The 22,435-nt window shown below is 42.8% G+C and overlaps 1 protein-coding gene across 5 annotated transcripts in view; it reads left to right on the top strand.

Annotated features, from left to right (window-relative positions):
• Positions 1–20,861, top strand: part of LOC146620951 (pre-B-cell leukemia transcription factor 3) — a 53,897-nt gene extending 33,036 nt beyond the window's left edge. The window contains exons 3-11 of one of the 5 annotated variants that reach the window (XM_085367998.1): positions 9,860–10,101; positions 11,034–11,224; positions 12,235–12,370; positions 13,193–13,222; positions 16,796–16,961; positions 17,549–17,626; positions 18,060–18,172; positions 19,074–19,163; positions 20,769–20,861. In XM_085367998.1, coding sequence (XP_085224124.1) covers positions 9,860–10,101; positions 11,034–11,224; positions 12,235–12,370; positions 13,193–13,222; positions 16,796–16,961; positions 17,549–17,626; positions 18,060–18,172; positions 19,074–19,163; positions 20,769–20,861 — 1,139 coding nt within the window. Of the gene's footprint in view, positions 1–9,859; positions 10,102–11,033; positions 11,225–12,234; positions 12,371–13,192; positions 13,223–16,795; positions 16,962–17,548; positions 17,627–18,059; positions 18,173–19,073; positions 19,164–20,091; positions 20,101–20,768 lie in introns of those variants that run through there. The other 4 variants (XM_085368001.1, XM_085368002.1, XM_085368000.1 and 1 more) reach the window with 4 other exon arrangements.
• The last annotated feature ends 1,574 nt before the right edge of the window (positions 20,862–22,435 follow it).

Below are 22,435 nucleotides of genomic sequence, written 5' to 3'. Positions count from 1 at the left end.
CTCTGGTGCCAGACTGAAAATAAGCAGTTCACCTCTGTTTTCATTCACGAGAGTGCAGCAGACAGCACTGACTTCTCCGCTGTATTTATTGACTTGTTTTACTAGCCCGAAACAGGGTGCTTTTATACGGGCCTGCTCAGTCTTAAGACTCTCCAGACATTTACATTATTCCTGACTGAGTTACACGCACATATAAAGGAGCAAGTCCACAGGCTAGGTTAGATATATGCTTTTTCCACCTCTCCTTCTCTCCTACATTCATACAGACTCATGCACCATTTTATTACCCCACCATTTTAGATATTGTTACACTGCACCTTTTATCCTATTACTGCTCTACTATGTTCTTTTTGACTTTTCTGTATATATACATATATAAAATAGACACTGTTTTTCAGATGTGATACGTTCTCCTTATTTGAATCCTGCTAAAACTGATTCAGTATTCGGTGTATGTAAAAGCCTAGATTTCACAAGGCTCTAAAAATCATCTTTCGCTGACTAATCTGCGCGACTGCAGTGGAAGATAATGAATGCCAACACCAGAGTCACAGCAGACACTGTGATCCCCCAACACCCCACCCCACCCCACCCAGCCTAAACCTCCAGCAGTATTTACATGATATTTCATTTTAGAATAAACCTCTTTTCTCTCCCACTGTGAAGATATTGAACTCTTTCACACAGATGTCATCTTAACCAAAGCTTATTAAAAAGATGGACATCAAAGTTGCGGGTGCCCATTTATCTTATAGCACTCTAATTGGCCACCACAGGCTAGAGAACAACTAACTCCAAAATAGGAGGCGTCGAGCGGTTGGGCTAAAGAAGAGGATGTCTAAAGACCTCTCAGTGGATTCATTGCCAATAAATCCTCTGGAATGAAAGCGGGGCTTTTCCACGGGGTGTGGAATTTCGTAAATACATTATGAAACGCGACACGGAGAATTAAGCCAACGCTCGGGTTTGCTTTCTTTGTTCTGGTGTGTTTTGTGGGCTACGTTGTCCTCCGCCTGACCAGTGACTTCATCGTTTGCTTGACATATTTGGAGTTTTTAACATCATTGCTGACGACATGAGGTAATGCACTCTGAAAAGGTCAGACGGCGCAGTAGCCGTGGGTGAGCCGAGATTGCATTTCACAACTCCGTATACTATGTATTGTTTTGAATTCGCCACGGTGAATGAAACTGATTCTTTAGTCCAGAGTCACTGCTACTCCATCAAACACCACACGCCGGGCCTGAGGTGAATAATGTATTATGTTTTCCACTCAAGTGGGCAATAAAAACACAAAAACAAAGTCATTAATTGCCCACATACAGTAACCAAATGCCATCAAGAGCCTGTGCTCTCATTAACCTGGCACCTAATTATCTGCCTCCAGTCTGAGTCCTGACAAGCTCTACCGTCTGAACCCTCAGCTCGGTTGTGTTGTGTTGTGTCAGCACTCGCCAACCACAGCCAAGGCACCATTAGGTACAAAGAAGACAAAAGCTTCTCGCAGCAAAGGTTCCCTCTGCATGCGCCACCACAATGTTCCTCCTGTTAATGCCTTCCCTTCCAATTAAATCTGCAACTGTTAATTATTGTAATTATGGGAGTGAGCTCCCAGCTCTACCCCCCTTCAACCCCTCCCTAGCCGGTGTGTGGAGACGCTACGGGAGCTGTTGTGTTGCTTCAGTGGCGCCTCGTCTCTGCTCCACTGAAGCCTTAGCGGGGAATTGGATGCGGAGGGGGACGTGGTACACATGACAGGGGTGACGTGAGGGAGATTGCATGGTTCATCTTCGGTAACTGGGCGAGCAAGTCACAGCCAATGGCCACACCTCCAGTCTAACTCATTAAATGTTGTGTAAAGTACATGCTGGGAATAATTAGCACCAAATAACCTCTTTTTTTTGCTATCTTGCTTTCAGGGTGTCATTAAAAAAAGTGGAGTATCCTCGGCAGGTGTGTAATACAATCAAAATAAAATGAGAAAAATGATATTTTCCTCATTTTCCACAAACGTGCAACTATTATTTTGTCCCTTTCTCATAGCAATGCAAAACTATATTCTTGCTGTGTTCTTTGAGAGTCGCTTGCGATGGATCCGAAGTGATGGGCTGAGTATAAGGAGAGCTGAAAAAGAGTGGATGGCAGGCCGGCTGCCTGTTAAATCTCTGCGTGTCTCAACATCCTCTTTGGCCTGCTTCTGTCACAAGCTGTTGTTTGGCCTGGACCTGATCTGCCCAGCCACTCCTTGCACTGCACTCTGCAGACCTAGCAGTAACCTGCAACATGGCTCATACTCAGGATGCTTCCAGAAAAAGCGCTGTCGTCCTGGGTGCATTCAGCCTCAGATACTGGAGGTGGATTTGTTTTTGTGAGCTTTATCAGTCCCCACCGAGAATCAGCACGTCAAGTGCAGTTTTATTCCGATGTCATAACCCCACTTGCCTCGTAGCAGAGTCCTTACACGCTAGCACGGCTAGCAAAACATTCTGGCTTTACAATTTGGAGCTGAATTCTCTTCTATAAAAGACACTGAAGGAAAGAGCAGCTCCTTCTGCTTCAGGCAATGCAGCCTTTTCGTGGATACACTGCAAAATCTAAATGATGGACTGTCAACTCTCTTGCAGAAATGGCACTGCAAAGAATAATCTCTCTGGCAGTGGATCATGGTTGGCTGTATGCTACCAATGCCTTTTCTTTGTTTATGTGAGCATCTAGCCTTTGCACGCACACATGCAGACATGGACGTATGCACATGCACAGATACACACAAATACAGAACACATAAACACACACAGACAAAATGCTTCCAGCCCAAATCCTTTCTTTGGAAGCATACAGTGAAATATATGGGATTAATAACCTGAATAGCATTATTTTTCACCTCTAGCCTTTAAAATAATGCATGCTTGGCTTAGTGTCTGGGCAAAGTTTTGCCTGCGTATTTGCCTGGTTATCGGTGTGTACAAGACCTGCTGTGTGACCTGGTTTCATGCAATCTCCATCTTCTAATTAGGAGGCTGTAGAAAGGCTGGAACGAGAGGAGGAGTGATTAGTTGCCGTTGGGTATTTCATAAGTGGCTTTCAGTGCCACATTTGCATTATTTGCTTGGGGTCTGAATAACAAATCAGCCTACCTTTCCAGCAAATTGAGGCTAGCAGCTAAAGACCATCAATACATGAAATATAAAATGAAACTGAAGAAAAGAAATAAGCAAAACATGCTAACACAATATAGGGGGCAATAAAATGAAATATTGAAACATGAGATGCAATAACGGTCTCAAAGTGATCTACGCTCCACGTGCTAGTCTAGATGAGGCTTACAGATATTATTTGACTAATAAGGGTGGGGGACAAATTAAAGGGAAGGCATAAAGAAATGAGTGGAAAATTACAGTGACTACAGGTACGCAGGAGTTAAGCAGCTGGCATTCGATCATGCAAAGACATCTTGTGAAGCAGTGGGTCTGATTCTTGGACAGTAAAACTCTCAGTCCCCCTCACCCATATTTCTCTTCACTGGTGAAAGAGTGGTTTCATTGTTGGGACACAGATGGTAGGGGCTTCGGTCACAAAGACTGCTCCGCTAGTGCTTCAGTAAGAACAGTGACTTAAGTGACGTCTGCATTGAGATCTGTGGGAAAGATGGTCAGAAACTGCTATTGGCCCGTGATGCTTGTGCACTAGAGCAACATTCAGGGAAAAACAAAAGAGCAACTCTTCCCTAGCTGACTTGAGAATGCCAATGCAGCATGTGATCAGTCTCGGCAACAGTAGACTGTTGACAGTTACATAGAGAGGGATATTACAGCAGTATTGCAGTCCTTAAACTGATCCCTACAAAGATAGATGCAAATTTGAAGGTTCAGAAGTTTAAAAACTATCACTGGTTTAGAGATGCAGGAAAAAAAGGGGGACATTGTCGGATGATTCATCCCTTACCAACACCAACAGAGGGTGAAGGTCTGAATGCATGTCACCTACTGAGGGCCTGGTGAGGCAGTTCTAATATGTGGGGGTGGAGGGGTTTCTCATGTGGTTTGTGTCCACTTGTCCCCTGTAGAGGGAAGTGTCACTGCGGATCTTTAGGGTGAAACATTCCTGTCTTGATGGGAGTGGTTTCTCCCAAGATGACAGTGTTTTTTGACCACTTTATTTGTTTCAAATAACAAATAAATGAAGATCAGCTGGGTGAATGGTGCTCAATCCTCCAGCAGAATCCCAAAGATTTATAAAACCAAAACCAAGGCACACTGAAGCTGCTGTGGAAGATTTTCCTGTCATTTGTTCCCATTTTGTTTATTGAGCGTATGCTATGTTTGTCCTAGGTTTTGGTACGGCTGCCTGAGTACCACACGGATGTCTCTGTGTTTGTTGCTCATTCTGTGACTAGCGGACCATGTGAACCACGTCAGCCCTATGTTGGAGCCCCATGCTGTACGTGTCCTGTAGGGTCAGTCAGTGTGCTGATCTGTAGCGGAGGTCCTGTCCGCTCATTTGGCCAGTCTCCCCCGACCGCCGCGTGTGTCCGCCACCACCAGGCCTGGTCAGCCATCACTGAACCACTTGGCTGTTTGCCCACATTTGAGTCTTAGAGGGCAGGAAACAAAGTGGGCACTCACATATCCACATATAAACACACAAATGCACATACACACACACACAGGGGTGCGCGCACACACATGATCACAGCGAGTGACAGTGGCTCTTGTTTACTCAGCCCTCCCACCCTCCCTCGCTCTCCTTTCATCCTCTCCCTCTAGTCTGTCATGTTGTGTGTCACTTCCCACAAATGTCAGTGCCACCGTGGGACAGTGATTAATTTTGGTGTGCCTGGCAAAATGTCTTCAAGATGCCTGTTTGGGTTGTCTTTTCCCACCCCCTTTGCCCACCCCCGCTCCTCGCATGTCTTGGAGTTGTGGGTCGAGAGTGGCATGCCCCCCTCCACCCCCCACCCCAATGCTGTCACAGCTTTTTTTTGGGGGGGGAGGAGTGCCTCATCATCACCAAAGGACAAAGGCTACCTGAACTGACAGAGATCTTCTTTTCTGACCAGAGCCACTTTTTGTCACTCCCCAGCGCCACCATCTCCATGCGTTGTCTGTTTAGTGTGTGCTGGTGGTGTATGATGGGAGAAGTCTTGACCCAGCACTGGGGGGCTGTAACACTTCACTGTCAGCGCGGCTGATTAGCTTATCACTCACTGCACTGGGAGGAAATACATCATCATTCCAGACAGGGATTCCCCAGTTTAGGGCCCATTCCCTGTCTTCTACTGCTCGGCATTTAATCACCACACTCTTTGTCCCTTCCAGTGTTTCAGCCTCACCTCTAAAAAAAAAACAAAACAGTCCTTAGCGCCTCACAATGGGCGCTTTCTTCCTTTCCGGTGTTTTTATAGTAAAATCAGAACAGCTGCATTATTCACACGGACGCCCTTCTTAGCGTTTGAGCTGGAGACAGACAATATATCCATTTGCACTGACACAGATATTGTTCATGTGGAGGAAAGCAGCCCGAGCCATCTTCCCAAATTATTCTTTTCAGCTCACTCAACAAAGAAAGTGAAACACAAAGTGGCAAATGTGCTTTGGCTTCCCCACAGAGTGGTATCAGGTATGATAATGACCCTGCCATTAACATTGGGAATAGTTAATGTGTATTAATGTGTTAATGGCATGTTAATTACTGTACATGTTAGAGAGAGAGAGCCCACAGGCATTCTCTCAGATTCTTTGTGCCATGTGGATGTAGGCCAATCTTAAAAAAAAAAAAAGCCTTTAAGAACGTCGATGAAAGAGGATTCTTATGTTTCATTTGACAGAACAAAAGATTTTCAATGGTAATTTGATCCAGCTCCCCGCCTCTCGAGCTGAAGGTTACCGATCCAGGCGCCACGACAAAGGAGATGATATGAAGTCAAAGGAGACGTGGTACGCGGCTGTAGTGACACTGGCCTCTTTGTGAAATGGATACTCTAAGCCCTCTGTAGTCTCTAGTGTTTTGCTTTGGCAGCGGGTTTTAATAACACGGTGGATTAGAAGCCCCGGATCCCGAGTGCCAAGCTTAAGTTAAAGCTCACCTTGGATGAGCTTCAGTAACAGGCTAGAAGCCACGGTCCCGCTCTTCCTTCCAGACGATTCTCTCCTCACACCATCAACTCCACGGCTTTAAGAGAGATGACCTTTGCAAATATTGACAGAAAATAAATTCTGTTTCGATTAGTTGGCTTTGGGAGACCTTTGCGGATCGATGCAATTAGATGAACAGACTGTCGATATGTGGCCGGAGCTGTTCACTAGAGGCAGTGGGTAGGAGAGGACTGCAGGAGGTCAGGGTTACTTGTAATGAACAGGATGTTTTGGAAACAGTGGTGGAAGTAACCGAGTCACAGCGCGTATCATCTAAACATAGGTTACTTTACTGCTTCACAGAACTTTTAATCTTGAAAAGTCCTTTAGGTATTGAGAGAAAAGTGTCGCAAAAAAATAAAAATAAAAATCTCTGGCTTCATCTGCAAGAAGCGCCGCTCTTCCAGTGTATCATCTCGTGTCTGACAGTGCACTGAGCGAGGCAGAATGAGGTGGAGAAGCCCAGAGCCACCCCTGCACTCTTCAGCAGGCCACATTAACCCAGCGGGGCTCTTCCTTTATGGCTCTCCTGCTCACACTTCAGTGATGAGAGTAAACAAGCAGCGGGGCAAAGGTCAGCTAAGCCCACAGAATAAAAGAGGGCACAAGGGGGAAAAAGAGGTGGGAGGAAAGGAGAGCAGCCCCAGGCAGTGCTCAGATCGCTGTCAGGGCTTCAAGCAGGGAATGATGTACGAGACAACGGCCCCGAACCGGAAATGATTATAAACAGTGAACAGGGGAGAGTGTATGAGAGAAAAGGCCTGCATTGCCTTTATCTGTCAAATTTGTTACATCCACGAATCAGATAATGACAGTGAAACCTGTAAAAAGTGAAAAGAAGAGCCACCCCTAACTGATAGGGAAGGATTAATCACAGCGTCTCCTTTTGTCTCAGCCACAGAAGAGAAATGAGGAACAATCATATATGCAAGTGCTTTTTTTTTTTCTACCCGGCTACCCCACCTGTATTGTTGAATGACAAATGGGGCCGATTAAGGACATGTGACATTATTATTACAATTTCTCATTTTTTTTTCCCTTTTATATCATGAAATGCGCCCTGGTAATTAAGTGAGCGAGCATCATCATCAAGCCCATGTGTAATAACTGGAAGATATGGATTTTTCTTTCTTAAATTCCTTTTCTTCTTTTCTTTTTTCCTTTTTCTTTTGCTTAGAGGCTTTACCAAGGTGACATGACTCCCGCACTTTCCCCTCGCACCGAGATTAATCCCACTTTGACTGTGGAGGTAGATTAAAGCTAAACTCGGGTGCCCAAAATTGTTTTAATACCCATATCATCAGACAAAAACAGGATAAAGATTTGAGCAGGAAAAGCAGCATTGCAAAATGTTACTGTGGAATTGCGAGTTACCATACAGATTTGTCAACCACACAGCAAATTAAAGATATTATCTCGCTTGAGCTTATATTGTGGAAGTTGTGTGATGACGCCGAGCTTAGCTCCTCCAACAAAGGTGCGTGGAAAAGAGACAGCGAGGCAGAGATATGCGTTTCGCTCTTATTCTTTCTTTAATTTTCAGTATTTATGTGGTTGAGATGAACTCACTATCCCTCCCATAACATGTGTTATGAATGACCAGCCAGAGCTGGCGTGGCACAAATACACCCTGGTGGACTCCTGCAGGGCCGTCTCCTTCTTGGAGCAGCGCAGTAATCATTTTTATCCTGCTGATTTCCTAAATAGAAATGGACACGTATGATAAAAATGTCACGGCCACTCCACATGTCAGCGGACTAACAGGATTACGTGTCACTTTCTAATGCCTCGCTCTGTTTTCCTTTGCTGTGAATGGCCACAGTATTGCACACAGGAACTTTGTGGTAATATATGGTAAGAGACAAGTAGCTCTTTATGGCCTGTGATTATTTAGTTTGAATGAAATCAGTGATTTATGCCCATTTAGCTGAAAAGCCCTGTAAATTCCCTCAGCTGCATTTCCCCTGGATATGGAGTGGAGTGAAAGTGACAACTAGGTTTGGTGTGGAAATGTACGCCGCGTCCCAGAGTTATATTTAATATACCTGACATGAAAAACGTGGCTACCTACTTACCACCACCCGCAGCACAAAGAAAAGTGCAGCCTGCTGAGTTTGCGTTGATTCAGAGAGTGGGTGTAAACACTGAATTAGGGAAAATATGAACCGTCGTGGCAGACAAACCACCAGCTATTAGAGCATGTTGAGATCCCGAGCTGGGCATCTGGTCAGTCACATTTGAATCATGTGCCGTTTTGTTTCACGCAGCACAAACTGGAATGGAAACAGTCGAATCTGTCCAGAATGATGGCTTTGGGTGGAGTTGTGCAGATGCAGCGTGATGTGGATGAGGGTTAGTGGAGCAGCGGCATATTGTCCACATGGATGGCTTGGCTCTGCAAAGCCTGATGGAGCCTTGTCCAGCATCTCAATGTCTCCAGCACAAATAGCCACATTCATCCACTCCTTTCACACCATTACACCTAAAAGACTCAAAGCCAGCCGACCTATAAATAGAGGAAAATTTGTTTTTCAGTGGCATTGCAGTTGAACAAACCACCAACGGGGATGAAAACATCAGAAAAGAGGTTACACTGTGGGCTTTTTTTAACCTACGATTGTGTTTATAAGAAAGATATTAAGAAGAAAAGGAGTGTTTTCTCTCTAGTATTTACTCTTGTGAACGGCTCGCAGGGTCAGTCGGTCAAAGCACGGTAAAAAGGGCTTCTCTGATTGCATGCCTACTGGCTGACACAATAGAGCCGCTAATCTTCTTATTTAGAATCCAAAGGCTAGCCATATCTTAATGAAGCTGTAATGAGCGCTTGAAAATCCCTGAATTGCGGGAGGGATTATTGAATTGAAACAACTCTGGTAATCATAACGTTTGAGTAGCCACTCAGTATTTACTGCCCATTGAGCCACATTTTTATCCACTTACTAGACCTGATTGCTCGAGCGTGTTTTTGGTGTAATTTTGACCTGCGAGAGCTTTTTTTTGTGTTTGTTTTCTGAAAAGCCTGACATTGTGGTTTCACTGCCAGCGCATCCAGGTGTGCACGTAGCCCGCGCTATCTGCTGTGTGATTACGACCTGCTGACAGGCTGGCGAGACAGAAGACCAGAGGAAATAAACAGCACCATCTGAAAACAAACACAGAAATCAGGCTTTGCGCTTTGCATGCAATTCACTGCACAATTTTTTCCTTATTATTATTATTATTTCACAGCTCAGTCTTATAATGGCCTAGATTCGTCTTAAATTAAATGAATTGAAGATTCAAAACTCACAAGGAAATAGACGCGAGTAAAACAGCAGTTACTTTTGTGGATTTCCCAGCATTCACTGTGTGAAAGACAGACACTTACTAGAGGTATAGTTTTCTGTTTAGCATCCTTTCACAGAGTAGAAGTGCCACTTCACCATTGAGCATTTGTCAGTTTATGGATGTTGCTGTCATGTCAGCCTTCCCGTACACACAGTGTGCAGCGCAGTGTGTAAATAAAAGAGAACAGGCGTACACATGGGCGACAGGAACACAGCATATACACAGGAGGCGCTCAGTTCCTACCTGACGGGGAAACATCACAGTATCAAACGATATAGAGTCAACGCTTCTGATTTCAGCAGTTTTGACTTATTCTCTTATTAATAATGTTAATTTCCCCATCTTAATTCATCTCTTGAATGCATTTGCTGAAACCTGTCCCTGTTTCTGTGTCTCTGCAGGTCTCAGCATCCGTGGCGCTCAGGAGGAGGACCCCCCAGACCCTCAGCTCATGCGTTTAGACAATATGCTGTTGGCAGAGGGAGTAGCGGGACCAGAGAAAGGTGGCGGATCTGCCGCCGCAGCCGCCGCCGCCGCTGCCTCGGGCGGGGCAGCCGACAACTCAATCGAACATTCCGACTACAGAGCCAAACTCACCCAGATCAGACAGATTTACCACACAGAGCTGGAGAAATACGAACAGGTAAGGAGGGAGCTTTACAACCCCAAGGTTAAGATCCTCCCAAGAAATGCCTCCCGAATGAGTTTTTATTGGAAATAGCACACACCCTCCAAAATGTTCTTTATGCATTATTCCATGTGGCAACCAGCTTTCAAATTTTCACTTTGTGTTTAAATGTTTAAAAGCCACTGAGTTGTACTTTCACAACTGCAAACTGTGGCGAATATGTACGATAGAGGAGGATGTGGGGAAAAAAGCAGCTCGGGAAAAAGCGAAATTGCCGTATTATTCACTGTGTTGTAGTTGATTATAGAGATCCAAAGGAGTGCCCCAGTCATCTGTGTTAAATGAAAGTATGATCAGCTCTTTCACCCAGCACTTTGAGCCTGCCATTAAACACGGGCATTATGGGTGAAAATAGAAGGTGAAACTGTGATGCCTCAGCAAGCCAGTGAGGTAAATTAGAGTAATTTACTTTGTGCTCTCTCCGAGAGAGGAGGTGGGTATGCGGGGGCACACAACACTTCGCCTGGAGTAAATGCATCTTTCTTAAGGGTGTTTCCAGGTTTTAATTATCTAAATGTAAATACTTAACAAATTTTACTCAGAGTAATGAGCTAAAGTGTGCACTACGTAAATGAGTTATTCTAATTAATCATGTATGAACTACCGTGTTAACGAAAAGCTGCTTAACTTCAGTGCATTAAGGCCAGGCCAAATTGCAGATCTGCATTTATTCTGAGATGACTTCACCTATTATGTCAGAGTTATATGCAAACACCGCACTCCGTGGAGGCTTTTATCAAGAACAGCGTGCATATTAACTCATTTAATACATGAAAAATGGATATAACTTTAAAACATCAGTCAAGAGCTTTTTAAAGTTCTAAAACAAACAAACAACAAAAACCCCGCCTCACGTTGGTTGTTTTTGTCACTCTTTCGCTTGGCAGGCATGTAACGAATTCACTACCCACGTGATGAACCTGCTGAGGGAACAGTCTCGTACGCGGCCCATTTCTCCCAAAGAGATTGAGCGCATGGTGGGAATCATCCACCGTAAGTTCAGTTCCATCCAGATGCAACTGAAGCAGAGCACCTGTGAGGCTGTCATGATCCTGCGCTCCAGATTCCTTGATGCCAGGTCAGTTGATCGTGTGTGCTTAGTGCGAATGCGCGCGCGCGTGTGTGTGTGTAGGTATAAAGTTTCGACTTTTTTATTGCTTCTGCGTGACCCACATAAGTAAATCCAGTGGGCGAGGTCATTTTTAGACGGTGCGCAGGTCTGAAGTTTCTTTTCACTTTTCTGGCACAGCACACAGTGTGAGCACTGCAGAGATGCATGATTTTAATTATGCCCATGTTCCATGCGTTATCCATTTCCAAGACAATCATGCCCTCACACCTGAGAGCAGTTAGGACCCAAATGAAATGGGGGCCGAGTCATGTGTAATGGATGGAGGGGAGGTCATCAGCAGGTGTTGTGGATTACTCTAATCACTAACAGTATGGTGCATTGTAGAAGCTCTGCGGAGAGAAGCACAAGTTTGGGCCAAACAAGCCAAGTGGAAGCACATTTGCTGCCCACTGCCTGTGTGAAGCACAGTAAACAAGGCAAAATAAGCAAATGCTCAACAACATGATAAGTAGTGCCCTGGGAGGGAAGGGGACCCAGATCTAGTTAGAGTTTGCTTGTTTCTACTGAGATCCCTGGGGCTGTGGCACTTCAGGAACAATGCTCAACTGTGCATGCCATGATTTCTATAATGTACCGAGATGCACTCCGACTGGGCTTTGCGCTCCATCATGAAGCCCACCCATCCGCTGCACTAAACTCTACACATTACACGCTTGGACTAGAGATTGGAGACCAACACACCAAATTAAACATTGTATGTATTTTGCAACGGTATGTGTATGTGTGTCTTTCTGTGTGCTTGTCAGTTTATTGGTTGTAGTCTTTTGTGTGTTGATGAGGCTCTTGGAGCAGGACACGATATCCTGCTCCTGAGGGCCCTTAGAGCCCATTCCTCATTATTTTCACCATTTATGTGTGAGATTGATTGTGCAATTTGTGCAATCCAAATGGATGAGTTAATGCTGGTCTCACTAATAGGCTTGCTCGGTGTTTCTCTCGTTTTGCTCCCCACTCAGGCGGAAAAGGAGAAACTTCAGCAAGCAGGCAACAGAAATTTTGAACGAATATTTCTACTCGCACCTCAGCAACCCGTATCCGAGCGAGGAGGCAAAAGAGGAGCTGGCCAAGAAGTGCAGCATCACAGTTTCCCAGGTGGGTAGTGCTCGTCTAACAGTAGCTGGTGGGTAATCAGGTTGGGAAAGGCTAAAAGCCTTGAGGGATAGTTACCGTAGGTCGCACCACCAAGGCGCAATGTCCTTTGCTAACCTTGACATTGTGACTTCCTAATGATCCTTCAGTCAAGGCTGGTCCCAGTCAGTCAGAGCAGGGCCACAGGGAAGGGAGGCCTGTATCATCTTAGCCTCAATCAAAGCACTATGCTGTCCTTCCTTAGTCGCCCCAGCGCTGGGTCCCCTGCCATTTTTCCCCCTCATTCCCATCCACCATGTGCGCTCTCTCTCTCTTGCCTGGTCAGTCGCTCAGGTCATATGGAAAGAAAAAAAAAGGCATCATCCATTACTTTAAGAAAAGCGGTCACTCCGGTGCTTCAAAAACACTGGATGATCCTGGGTATTTACTCATATGTTTGCTCTTCAAGTGACCTTGCAGGAGTCTGCTAATTCTGTTATATTTCACACTTAAAAAGTCAACTTTCCAATTTGATATCTATCATAGCCTCCTCATTGGGTAAACCTGAAGGCAATATCTCTCACACCTAACCCCCACATCCAAAGTATTATTACCCTGTCTTCTCTTTTTTTTCCTCCCCCCTTTGCTATGATTGTGACTACTATCTAGATTTTTTTATTCTCCATTGTTCTATGGTTGTCCTCTTGAGACACAATATCAGAGAAACATGAATCTATACAATAATCTGCAGTGTTTTGTCTGTGTGGGGAGGGGGTGATGAGGGGTATATTGAGTGTAGTCATGAAGAGTCAGATACTGTAAAAGCCCATTCTTTTTTGCCTTCAGGGGGTGGGAAGCACCATCACAGTATCACAGGTATGTCATAACTTCTCCTGATCCACTGTTTTCATTTTTTTGTACCTCCTTTGTTCATGTATGTAATGGCCTCACAGTTGTCCAGTGCACAGACCCTCCCTCTCTTACACTATTGGATCCATGCTAATGCTATAATATCAAATTTAAAGTTTAAATTTACATTTAAAAAAAAGCGTGGCTAAGCTATATCAGCATTTACATCCCACTTTTAACAAGAGATTGCAGCCTATTTTTAATGTTTGACATCTTTACACTACACCCATATTATCACCATACTATGTGTGTACAAATGTGTCACATGTAATTTTTACTTTCTGGCTATGGTTTATGACATGATTTATTTGTTTTCTTTTTCTTTTCTTTTATTGTTGTTTTGTTTTCTTGTAGAAGATTGAATAATTGTGTGATCTTTTTAAATCTTGAACAAAAAAAATTGCACTTAGAGTTTATTTATATCCCTCCCACCTCATGATCACTGTGTGATTTACAGCAGTTAAAGAAATGGGCATTGTTGTCTGAGTGTCTCCTAAAGCAGTCCGCTGAACCAGTTCCCATGAGAACAAATAAGTCTTTGCAGAAATTAGAGGGCTTTTAAAAATTCACCTGAACTCATCCCGGGCCCCATTAGTGGTGTACTCCTCGATAAGCGGAGGCCATGGCAGACATCATTATTGACTTATTCTTAGTGCTTTGGCTCATTTTAGGAGGGTAACAGAGTGAGAGGCTTGACATAATGCTGGGTTCACTATAAGTATGTTATCCCTCACTGTGGCCCAGCCTTTCAGATTCATATATGGCTTACTGTGGTCACGCTGCAGGCTGGACTAACACCCCCTTTTTTTTGGTGCTTTCTTGATTGCACAAGTAGTTCATTAACTAAACACCATCAGTTGTGAATGGTATGCCAATATCGCTTTGCAGCTTTGCTCAATACATCTTTGCTGATGAAACACCCTGCATCATTTTAACAGGGATCATTGAAAATGAAGTCATCTTCAAGTCAAGCGCACACTCAGATTCCAGCAGTCCAAACGCCACATTTCCTTTCTATTATTACTTTTAATGCCCTTAAAATACCCTTGAATTAACAAAATTGCAGATGTCTGTTTCATGTCCAATTACTGCTTGAGCACAGAACTGATGCACAATGATGTATTTAAGGTGGTAATATTACCTAGTGCGATACCAGGTCTTATTTCCTTTTTTATTCATTTTATTATTATTATTATTATTATTATTTAATTTGCATGTGCATTGCAGAAAGGGCTAAGGGCATGGGATATGATGGATGTAGTTTGTGTTGAGGTGTGTGGATGCTTCAGAGGCCACCTTTGATGTAATATGTGTCAATATAACACTGGTTAACTGTTAAACCTGATTCCACCACAGGGTTAATATGTTCTGTTATAATGCAAAATGTATGACACCCTTTCCAATATTTCAGCTATTTAAAAATAATAATAATTTCAAAGCAGCGAATGCTTTATTTTTTGTATTTGATCTTACAGTAGGGCATTGCAAGCTCACTTTTGGCTCATGCATTGGTCATATATTGATCAGAAAGCAGTCTGAGACACAATGAAATAGTCCAAACTCTTAACTACAGTGTGCAACAATGAAGCCAGTTGTATTATAGCTTTGCACAGGAAGTCTGCATTGTCATGACACAATCGCTGCCTTTGAGTGCGGGTGGTGTCAGGTAATTCTTACCAAACATAGGAGTCAATTGAATGCATGGTCTGCTACGATGCTGTGCTGTGCATCTATTCAATATTTTAGCTGAACCCGAGAATCACTGAAGCCAGAGTTCATCGGGCAGGAGAGAAATGTGTGTGCAGAAAAAAGGGTGGTATAACATCTACAAGATGTGACGCCACCGCGGCTGAGTCTGTCCAGACTGCTGAGGCTTGTAACACAATAAATGTGTGCACTACAGTCATAACACACTCAAAAAAAAAATCTATTAATTTTATGAAGTAATCAGTCATATTTTATTGCAGGATTTGCCTCCTTTCTGATGAAAGTAAATATGCGATGAAAGTAAACTAGTGTATAGTCTGTATCCATTAAGTCAAATTTAATGATAAAAATAGGTCTGAACGTGCAAACACCACAACTGGCCACAACTGACATTTTAATAAATGCAGATCTGTTTAATGCACTGTTTTTATGAACATTTTGTTAAATTAAACAGACTGATGAGCTTTACAAAACATTTTATATGATTTTTCAGGGGTTTGTGGGCACATTGCGAGCTGTCCAAAAGAGCAACAATATTGCATCGTCTTAGGCTCTACAATCCACTCTAAGCAGGTTAAGTAAAAAGGATGATGGCCAGGGCTTTCATTGCTTCCAATTAAGCCTTGCTTGTTAGTTTAACCTCTAGGTAAACCCATCAAACAATTGATGTCAAGGAAACCCTGCCAACAGTGGGCCTCGCCTGAATGGTCATTAATTTTAATTGCCTAGATATTAAAGATTTAGAGCACAGAGACGTGGAGGATAGAAATGATCTGATGTCCTGCAAATCCAGTCAGTTTTTACGCCACAGCATCGGTGGGCTGCTGGGGATATTAAAATTTAAGCACATGGGTGGAAATTAAATAAAGCGTCATTAGGGGCAGCTGCTCTTTGGCTGGTCCAGCCGTGGGCTGCAGGGCCTGAGAGGGGGGCTGCAGCACAGCGACAAGACACTCTAATTTATAGGACCATTAAAAACAAGCATCATCTCATTATTATTCCACTGTTATTGCAGAGCCAGCATTCACACATAAGGTTCACACCATACAACTTTTCAGTGTCTGATGTTGAATGGCATCGTTTCGGTCCAACAAAATTAACATATCCGACTGCTCTAAATCTGAACGTACCCAGTTTCTAGTGCATGTTTGATCTCGAGTCTTTCTCGAGCCTTAAGAGCTCTAGGCCTGCCCCAATAATCCCTGTACTGCTTCTCATGTCTACGGCGCTCTAAATCACTGAGCGTGCACAAATGTTTCATTGCCTTAGTGTTTTATGATCTTCCAAAGTAAAGCAACCCAGACCCAGTAATCCCAAAAAACTGTGTAATGTTTTCCAGTGGTTATGCTAAATTGGACGTACTCGTCATATGATGAATTATTACAATACGTTAAGCAACTGTATTTCTATAAAATGTCAATCACCTGGACCCACTCGTCTGGAACCAGTGAGAATTCTGTGGAGGATAAAATATGAACATTCATATGTTGCACTGAGGGAAATGTCAAAATTTGTATCCTTAACAACCAGTCCTCATATGAGAAATATGTACCGACTTCAGTGTCTGTGCAATAGGAGCCCCTTGTGTTTTAGTTTTGTCAGGAGACAGATCTGAGAGCATGTCATGCTCCCATCCATGAGAAGACACAAGTGGCTCCTGATTACGGCTTAATTAGCTTGTGTACCCGGCGGACATTAGCACAGGGGCTGGGAATTGGGTACTTGATGGACCCAAACATGACATCTTGAAACAATCGCACTGCTCAGTGCATGGTGCTGTGCCTGCTTGACATCTGACTCCTCTGCTCCTCCTCCTTCTGCTCTCCCACGCAGGTATCCAACTGGTTTGGCAACAAAAGGATCCGGTACAAGAAAAATATCGGCAAGTTTCAGGAAGAAGCCAACCTGTATGCCGCCAAGACTGCTGTAAATGCGGCACACGCTGCAGCCGCTGCAGTGCAGAACAGCCAGGCCAACTCCCCTACCACACCCAACTCCGGTAGGCATTCCTGCATATAGACAAATAAAACAAACGAAAAGATCTACCTTCTACCTCAGTCCTTAACCTGCTGCCTGCCTGCCTCACTCTCTCATGCACCATTCACACAGGCTAGAGTGACAGGCTCTGCTCCCAGCTTGGGGATCACAGTGTCTCCTGTCTATAAGACAGTTGATGCCAAGCAAACTCATGCATAAAGAGAGCGTTCCTGACTTGTGAACCGAGAACACATGTATTTTTGGCAAAATAAGAAAAAAATTTTCAAAATAATGCCGTGGGATTTGTTTTCCCTTGACTTTCTGTCAACTTCTTGTCATTTCTAATGTAATGGTATGTATTCCCACTGAATGGTAAAGGCATTTTGCAAAAAAGTGAAACATAATTGCTGGGAGCATTTTACCTGCAGTAGTAGTATCAAAATGGTATTATGTGCAGTTGATGCTGAATAAAAATAGAGATAAAAGCAAAGAGCCTGAAAGGGCATATTTAGTCAAGTTTGATGAGTAATGTAATGCTGAGTTTGGACTAGCTTGAGCTTCGTCGGGATGTGGTAAGCTTATGAAGTGGTCCCTTTTTCTTGCACCCAGGATTCCAGATGAAAGATGAAGAGTTTCAGCTGGATTCTGCAGAGAGCAAAAACACTCTTTTAAGCAACATGTTTACTGGTACTGGTCTTTTCATAAGCTTCTTATTGTCCTTGTCATTTACCATGTGATACCTCCCTGCTAATTTAGACTGGAAGTAGGTGATGTGGAACAATTGGGAGCTTAAGCGACCAACCACATATAGAACCGGTCCCCTTGTTGTCATGTGATTTTCATTTAATTTGTGCTCACTGCATTCGTAAAAAAAGATCTTCAGTTCTTCTGCACATCATCCTTCTCCTCCTCTGTTTTGGTTCCTTGCCTTTTCTTCCGTCACCCCTGTAGTTGCCTGCTTTATGGGAGTCTTTCTTCTGTGTGTTTGTCTGCTTGAGCTGGGTGTGTTTTTTACAGATAAATGTGTGTGCGCGTGTGTGCGTGCGTGTCTGTGTGTGTGCCTGTGCTTTCCCTTTATAGCCCTCTCATGTATTCAGCTACTTACATCTTCCCTTTCCAGGTTCTTCAGGTTCTTTTAACCTCCCAAACTCTGGGGACATGTTCTTGAGCATGCAGAGTCTGAATGGGGATTCTTACCAAGGGGCACAAGTCGGAGCCAATGTACAGTCACAGGTAGGAGCAACAATCAGGGACAGTTCCTGACGACTAGTGCAGAGAGCTGTCCTTGTCTTGCCTGTGTACTGAGCCATCCACAGTGCAGTCTAAGAAGCACAACAAACTGAAAAAAGCAAAAAAAAAAAAAAAAATCCAAAAAACATAAATAAGAAAAACATGCTGCCCATCCACGGGCAGTTCAAATTACCAAGTGAGGCCTCCAATAACAGCCCATTGACTGAAGTGTTTACTGACTATTTCGCTTTGGATGGAATGCTTTGGCCGCCAAAATATGATCCCACCCCACTGCAATCATGCCGCAAAGCAGTTTCCTGGTTACTATTCAAAACATTGTCTGAATGCATTTGGCTTTGACTTGAGCTCTTGGGTTGGTATTTGGGTTTTTTGGTACAATGTTATCCCCTTTTTTTCTGTACTTCTGTATCGCTATCTTCCTGTCTCATCTTGTTATTGTTTGTTGTTGATGTCTTCCATTTTGTGAGTTTAACGCAGCTACACAGCCGACACACTGCACACACTCACTACCACACCAGAAAAAATATATGCTCATTCATAATAAAGGTAAAGAAAAATCAAAGCTAATTTAAGATTTTTTTTAAAGTCTATGTGTTCCATTACTTTTACTTATGCTTTTATTTGGTATCAATCCACAACTGCTTTAGATGAAGTAGTATACCTGAGCATGCTCGTAACATCACTATCCTTTGTTTTTAATTTTATTTTGAAAATCTTTTTGCCCTGTTTTTTTCTGGTTAGTACATTTGCTGTCTCAGAAGTCCCTTTTTGTTAATTTCACTTCAGTTAATATCTTTTGCTTTACTAAGCATGTTTACAGTTAGTGTTGGAAGTCTGCGAGACACTCGGCTGACCAGCTTGTCCACCTTGTCTGTCCCTTCAGGTGGATACCCTGCGCCATGTTATCAGTCAGACGGCAGGATACAATGATGCTCTGGGGGGAAACACGATGTATAGTCCACATGGCCTAAATGTAAGTGAAGGTTTTATTGGCTTACACGTGGAGCTTGTTGAGGCAAAGGGAGTGTGAAATTCATTGATACTTTTTTTTTTTTTTCAATAAAAGTGCTGCATGGTTATCCTTTAATTTTATTCAATGAAATTACAGTGCATTACATTGCTTTACAACCTGCACAATAAAATATTAGCCAGTGTGTCACATCACTGTGTCACCTGATCTAAATAAAAGCTGCTTTTAATAAAAAAATATGCTACACAGCAGGTGAATAAAATCAGATTTACTTTAATAAACGGCTTTTAATACTTTGTTTGACTCAAACCAAGAATGAGATTTGGAGGGGGGGAAAAACACACCCTATCTGTTGCATTTCAGCTGCTTTGAAATGCTTCACAGCATTTTCCGTAGACTTATCTTCATGATAAAATATGATCACGTGATCGCCCGCAGCCTTTTTCCAGACATGAATTTCTTCTTCCCTGATGAGGTTTGATACGGCGCCTTTTTGTAAAGCAGCACATAATCTGAAGCTATCAGAGTAAAGATTAATTTCGTTGATGAGGGAGGATGGAGAGTGAAGGAGAGAAAGAGAGAGAAATAGGAGGAGACAGCTCGTTCTCTCGGCACTGTATCAACACTGCAGCATTTGCTCTCTTTGTGTTAGCATTCCTGTTGGGTGAAATGCACAGATATTCACAGTCTTAATAGTATGTAAGAGTTAAGCATGAAAATAAGGTATTAAATTAGTTTTTAAAAAATCTATTTCTTTTTTTTTTTTTTTAAATATAAACAAACGGTGGCGGCTGTTGCCAGCAATTCTGTGCTGTTGGTGTCATTTTGGCTTTGCTGTAGCCTTATTGCTATAAGCTCTTTAGACATGTCAACTCCTTGTAGGATCAAGTGTTTCTTTCTTTCTCACAAGGTTTCTCACTTCCATGTGCAGTGTAGACCTGTGCCTACTGGCTCAGCAGAGCTCAGTGTGATCCCTACTAAAATATTAATAGTCGAATAACCTTAACACATGAAAAGAGAGGATCGGAGCACAAAGAGTAATAAAGTAAAAAACATATTCTGAACAGAAAGCTGTGGAAAAGCAGCCATTTTTAGCCATAGCCCAGAAAATGCACTATTGATATATTCACATAGACCTTTAGCTGTGTTGGTGGTGACGTAGAGGGATCCAGTAAAGGCTAGGTCACGCCTGGAGCAAAGCAAAGTCAGGCTGGCTAAGACTGGCTCTCTTGGAGAGGCCCTGCCCTGTCACTTTCCCTCAGCTCTCCCCACCTCACGCAGCCCTAGCCCTCCCTCTTCTTGACTGACAGGAGAATATGTAGTGACAAGCTGTCGGTCGCTTCTGAAATCTGCTTAGACACTGATTTCAGGGATCGCTCCCATTGGTCGGGACACAGGACAAATTTGTTTTTGAGAGTCTCTTTGCTGATGCTACTGTAACACAGAGACTAGACTAACTGCGTCTGCAACATTTTAATATCAACTGACACATTAGGGCAATCAGTCTATATATCTACATATTCTGTTTTTGGAGTGTCTAGAATTTACCAGGTTCATATTGCATTGAGTGTTTGATTGTAATCTCAACCTTTTCCATTTGTGTCCAAGGCTAATGGGGGATGGCAAGATGCAACGACTCCATCTTCTGTAATATCTCCAACAGAAGGACCTGGAAGTGTGCACTCCGATACCTCGAATTGATCCGCTATTAATGCATCTTCGCCTCTAGCAGGACTTTTTAACTGGCTGACCACCTGAAGAGGATATTGAAACATAAACTTTCACAGCAGATTGGTTTTCACGTATCTTAAAATGTATCACGACCGTGTTGCACGCATTGAAACTCCATCCTCCATTATGAACACCAAGTGTTTCCCGGTAGCTGTTTTGTTCTTTCTTCATAAATCAATCAAGTGTACACACCATGCTTTTCTTCTTCTTTTTAATTTGTTGGTTCACTGTAGAGGTAAACACATGCACATTTCCAAACAAAAATAAGAGTAAGCTTTCAGGATAATTATCTCCACTCAAAAGTACGGGATGACACTTGTGTGTTTTCCGTGACATTTTATGACACCTTAAAGGCCCATTTGTTCGATTCTTGATTTAATTGCCACTCTCCATTTTGATAATTGAGTCCTTACAACATAGAGATTAAAGCAGCTGTTTCTTTGACTGTAATGTGCTCGCAGTCTTGTCCGGCAACTCAACAATGCTGTTGTTGACAGCTCAATGGCAGCTTTGTAGTTACTTTCAAGATTTATTTTTGCCTTACAGCTGTATACATTAGTACAAGGAAATGACTATTCAAACTCTGGAACATAAAGAAGCATAATTGATTGCTTGACTATAACATGACACCACTGCATATTTTATAATTTGATGTTTAGTATGTACATATGTAAACCTTTTTTTTTGTACTGCTTATGGAAGCCCCCCTCGACAGCACACACACACACGGACAGTAGATCATTACAACATGGCACACAGGAGCAGGCCCCCATTACACAGGAAAAGTTGTACATAATATAGCTTAAGAGTAATTATACACCCCACCAATCAATACCCAGCTTTATTACCTCATTCATAGAAACCAATAATTTCCAACATTTCTGTAGCTTAGAGCGCTCACCTACTACCTCTAAACCATATCACCACCACAGTTTCTTTGGCCCTTATTTAATGTTTTTATGTAGTTATTTTGATCACATCTTGTAACACTGTAAACTCTTCATTCTCTATGTAATCTAATGTATATTTTAATCTTTTAATAAAATGATGTTGCAGCTGTGCAACTTAAAATAACAAATAAAAACAAAACAAAACAACGAAATAACAATATTAATACCATGGAAAATAGACGGGGAGAGGATGGGAGGGGGTGGGGTTGGGTGGCTGAAGATGTTGTTGCTCTGTGGCTTATATGGCTGGGGGGTGTGGGCGCGCGGGAGGGGCGGGGACGTGTGGCGAATATTGTTGTTAAATTAACACCAAACAGTTAAAACTGTTGTAAATAATGAAGGGAGGGGAAAAAAAAGAACATTTTGAATGTTGCTCATCTTGTTACTAAATCATGCGGAGAAAAAAGACAAAAAAAATCACTATAAAAAGTGTAATGCATAGAGGTTTCAGTATTCAGAACTGTACATTTCCAGCTCTGTTCAACAGGGTTCAAGACTTCTTTTCTCTTTTTTCTATTGTATGTGATTCTGAAACTGAAAAGTCATGACAAATGATTTGTGGCAGTGATTCTAATGTATTAAAGATGTTTAGTG

Source organism: Diplotaxodon limnothrissa, linkage group LG12 (genome assembly GCF_057381915.1).
Source record: "Diplotaxodon limnothrissa isolate DT_005_m linkage group LG12, D_limnothrissa_male_GT1.1, whole genome shotgun sequence".
NCBI classification, from domain to species: Eukaryota; Metazoa; Chordata; class Actinopteri; order Cichliformes; family Cichlidae; genus Diplotaxodon; species Diplotaxodon limnothrissa.
Note: the sequence above shows the minus strand (reverse complement) of the source record. Positions and strands in the feature narration are given on the sequence as shown.